This window comes from Rhincodon typus, chromosome 43 (genome assembly GCF_021869965.1).
Source record: "Rhincodon typus isolate 14 chromosome 43, sRhiTyp1.1, whole genome shotgun sequence".
Taxonomy (NCBI): Eukaryota; Metazoa; Chordata; class Chondrichthyes; order Orectolobiformes; family Rhincodontidae; genus Rhincodon; species Rhincodon typus.
Window position 1 is genome coordinate 4,664,506 of NC_063374.1, and position 4,371 is coordinate 4,668,876.

A 4,371-nucleotide genomic window follows, 5' to 3' on the forward strand; every position below is an offset into this window, starting at 1 on the left:
GGTGGGGACAGGTCTGTCACTGTATAACACTGGGGTACAGTATTGGTGGGGACAGGTCTGTCACTGTATAACACTGGGGTACAGTACTGGTGGGGCCAGGTCATACAGTCCCTTCGTTCCAAATCGCCCAAGTTTCCCAAACTAAACTAGTCCCATGGGCCATATCCCTCCAAACCTTTCCTATTCATGTGTTTGTCCAAATGTGTTTTAATTGTTGTAACTGTACTTGCATCTACCACTTCCTCTGGCAACTCGTTCCACATACAAAACCACCGTGTGAAAAAGTTGCCCCTCAGGTCCCTTTTAAATCTTTCAACTCTCGTTTTGAACCTATACCGTTTAGTTTTCAACCCAAGGGAAAAGACCTTTACCCTTCACCTTATCTATACCACTCATGATTTTTTAGACCACTAAGGTCACCCCTCAACCTCCTACACTCCAGTGAAATAAGTCCTAGCCTCTCCTTATAACTTAAACTCTCCAATTTTGGTAATGTCCTTGTAAATCTTTGCTGCATCCTCTCCAATTTAATAACATCCTTGCTGTAGGAGGGCAACCAAAAATAGAGACAGTACTTCAAAAGCGTCCTCATCAATATCTTGTACAACTGCAACATGACAACCCAACTCCTATACTCAATGGTCTTAGCAATGAAGGCCAAGATGCTGAACACCTGCTAAACCTCCCGGCCTGGTCTGTTATTGTATTACACTGGGCTCTGTCCTCGATACTCATAATGGGTGGCAGGTAGGGAGCTGGGCATACCTGGCTGTGCCCAGTGCAGGTGATGATCGTGTCCGAGGCGGGTATGAACTGAATGTCTCTCACCCAAATCGGGACCCTCAAATCCAGCCAGTCGTTACGGACCTTCAACAAAAAAGAACAAATTAATCAGGAGTTGAGAACGGAAGCCACGACCAGGAGGAGAAACTGAAATCGTCGGTGACACAGCAAAGGTGGAAAACACAGTTTTGTCTCGACCCTGTGCGTTGAAGCTTTGCAAACTGGTTCCTTTGGTATGAGGATAATATCGATCCATCATTCCCAACGGCACTATCCACAGACTGTAAGTGGTTCAACATCACCTTGACAAGGGTAATTAGGGACGGGCAATAAATGTTCAGTTTAGCCCTCAGGCCACAAAAGAACGAAGAACGGTTTGAGAGCAGGGGTGGGGATCGAACTGACAGCTACTCAGTGGAAGGTCAATGCAATGTGATCAGAAAGATCGCTCAGTGGATTGGAGATCACATAATCGAGAGCTACAGGAAGCAGATATGGACAGGGAGACTCAGGGAGAGATAGAATGAGCAGGAGATAGACGGGGAGATATGAAGAGGGAGGGAGTGAGGGGAGATGGAGAGAAGGGGGAGCTGGGGAGCAGGTGAGGCGGAGAGAGGGGGAGATGGAGAGGTGGTGGGTGAGGGGGGGGAAAGAGGGAGAGAGAGAGAGAGAGAGAGACATGGGGGAAAGGGGAGGAGAGAAAGAAGACAGAGAGACGGCAGGGGGCAGGTGTAAAGAGGATATCACATCCCCCATTCACACAACTTACATTCCTTGCCTTGAACACAGGCTCCTGCAGCCTCTGCAGGTCCCACACTTTCAGGTCGTTCTCCTTCCCTCCGGTTGCCACACGCTCTGGCCTCCCGGGGTCTTGACGCATTCGACACACCCCACGGCCCACCTGTACCTGCCCGGAGGGAACAGTCATTAGGGTTACACGTGGTCACTGCAGGAAGAGTATTGACATAACACTGCTGCGAGTTATCATATCAAAAGCCCTGCCCTGGATCAGTCAAGTCGAGATGGGAAATGCCTCCTACCTGATCGGTTGAATCCTCTTTCCACACCTTGAGGAGGCCAGACTCGGTACAGGTGATGAGGGAGCTGTGGGTGGGGAAGACAGCGAGAGAGAGTGTAACTGGTGCCTCACTTGCCTTTCACAGACTGATCTAACTGGAATCCCCACCTTCGCTTCCCCGCCGACCCAAACACAAAGCCCCAGATTGTATCCCCTTTACACACAGCCCCTCCACAGAAAGGGGGTGTGTGTGTGTGTATGTGTGTGTGAGAGAGAGAGTGTGCGTTGGGCTCTGAGCGTCTATATGTGTGTGCACAAGAATGCATGCATGTGCTTCAGTCTGCATGGACACAAATGTGCTTCTGGGTATGCACATGTGTCTGTGCACACACACAGGTGTAAGAATGTGACAGTTTGTGTATATGCATCATGGGCGCATACTCATTTGAGAGGTGTCTTACATTCACACGTGGGATGTGGTTGCTCTCTGGTCCAGCATTTATCGCCCCTTGAGGTGGTGGTGGGGAGCTGCCTTCTTGAACCACTGCAGTCCGTGTGCTGTAGGTAGACCCACAATGTCCCTTAGGGAGGGAATTTCAGGATTGTGACTCAGTGACACTGAAGGAACGGCCGATATATTTCCAAGTTGGGATGGGGAGTGGCTCGGAGGGGAATTTGCAGGGGGTGGTGTTCTCATGTATCTGCTGCCCCTTGTCCTTCTAGATGGAAGTGGTGGTGGGTTTGGAAGGTGCTGTCTAAGGAGCCTCGGTGAGTTGCTGCAGTGCATCTTGTAGATGGTACACACTGCTGCGACTGAGCGTCAGCGGTAGACGGAGTGAATGTTTGCGGATGTGGTGCCAATCAAGCAGGGGCTGCTTTGTCCTGGATGGTGTCGAGCTTCCCCCAGGGGCAAGTGGGGAGTATTCCCTCACACTCCTGACTTGTGCCTTGTAGATGGTGGACAGGCTTTGGGGAGTCAGGAGGTGAGTTGCGAGTTACTCACTGCAGTATTCCCAGCCTCTGCCTTGCTCTTGTAGACGCTGTGTTTATGTGGTGTGTCCAATACAGTTGCTGAACGTGTATGTAACAATCATACAGGGCATAATCAGCCCACCCCAAGCTGAGGTCTCCTAAAGGAAATGGATGCTTGCACTGGACACAGTTCAGAAAGGGTGAAGGGGATGTTTTATGGAGGATGATTCAAGCAGGTACGGCTGACCCTCGATCGAGTGTAGGAATCCGAGAGGTGACTGAAGCAGAACACACAGGACTGGAGGGTTTGAGTTGTAAGAGGCTGAGGAGGCTGGGACTCTCTAGGAGGTTGAGGGGTGACCTTATGGAGGTTTAGAAAATGAGAGATATAGATAAGGTGAATAACAAAAGTTCAAAACTAGGAGAAATATTTTCAAGGTGAGAGGAGAAAGATTTAAAAGGGACGGGAGGGTCAACTTTTTCACACAGAAGGTCGTTCATGTGTGGAATGAACTGCCAGGGGAAATGGTAGATGCAGGTAGAATTACAACATTCCAAAGACATTTGGACAGGTACATGAATTGGAAAGGTTTAGAGGGATATGGGCCAAACGCAGGCAAATGGGACTAGTTTAGTTTGGGAAACTTGGTTGGCACAGATGAGTTGGACCAAAGGGTCTGTTACTGTGGTGTATGACTCTATGCCATGTTTTTGAGTGGGCCTGTCAAATAACGTGCTGAGAGGACCTCGAGAGGGAACACAGAATTATTTTTTATTCATTCATGGGCTGTGTATGTCATTAGCCAGGCCAGTATTTATTTGCCTTCCCTAATTGACCAGAGGGCAATCTGGGTGAGGGGAGCACGGTTTCAGAATAATAGCTCTTCAACCGAAGACACAGAGGAGGTGAAATGTCATCTTACACGAACGTTGGCCTCCCCTGGACAGCAAAGGAGGGTACATCATCGATATGCTCACAACCAAGTGCAACACTTTGTTAACGGATGAAGGGGTTATGGGACACCAATGGCACAGTGGGCTTGAGGAACCAAGCAGGTAAACCCAGCTCCCCATGTGTACGGTCCATGTACTCACCTGTTGTAGGCAGCCAGGCCCCGAAAAGGCCCTTCTCCACCCGAACAGTCGTGGAACTCTGTGAACTCTCCTCGCTCGGTGCTGAATACCTTTACTGTCCCATCCACGCAGCCCAGCAGCACCTAACAGACGGAGCGTGGGAGAAGTGGTGGAAAAGGGCAACAAGATGAGTGTCTGTGCCATTCCTAACACAGCAAGAGACACACGCAGCTCACATGCACTGTAGCTGTGGCAGCAGCGAAGCTCATCTTGGAGAAGGCCCTGAAATGGTTCAAAGGCTGCACTGTCAGAGGGGAGGGTCGGCACCAAGGGAGGGCCATGCTGTCACAGGGGAGGGTCGGCGCCGCGCCGTCGGAGGGTCAGTGCTGAAGGAGCGGGGGATGTGTGGGGTTTGGGTGGGGGATGACCAGGTTGGGGGATGACCTGGGGTGGGGGGGTTGACCGTGGGGGGGGGGGATGGCTGGGGGGGGGAGGTGGTGGGGACCAGGTGGGGGGGGGCGGGG

The 4,371-nt window shown here is 51.1% G+C and overlaps 1 protein-coding gene across 2 annotated transcripts in view; it reads right to left on the bottom strand.

Annotated features, from left to right (window-relative positions):
- wdr74 (WD repeat domain 74) overlaps positions 1 to 4,371 on the bottom strand; it is a 10,560-nt gene that overhangs the window by 5,695 nt on the left and 494 nt on the right. For both annotated transcript variants that reach the window (XM_048619701.1, XM_048619700.1), the window contains exons 3-6: positions 3,869 to 3,990; positions 1,824 to 1,887; positions 1,553 to 1,690; positions 766 to 867 (exon numbers count right to left, since the gene is read on the bottom strand). In XM_048619701.1, the coding sequence (XP_048475658.1) occupies positions 766 to 867; positions 1,553 to 1,690; positions 1,824 to 1,887; positions 3,869 to 3,990 (426 nt within the window). The remainder of the gene's footprint in view (positions 1 to 765; positions 868 to 1,552; positions 1,691 to 1,823; positions 1,888 to 3,868; positions 3,991 to 4,371) is intronic.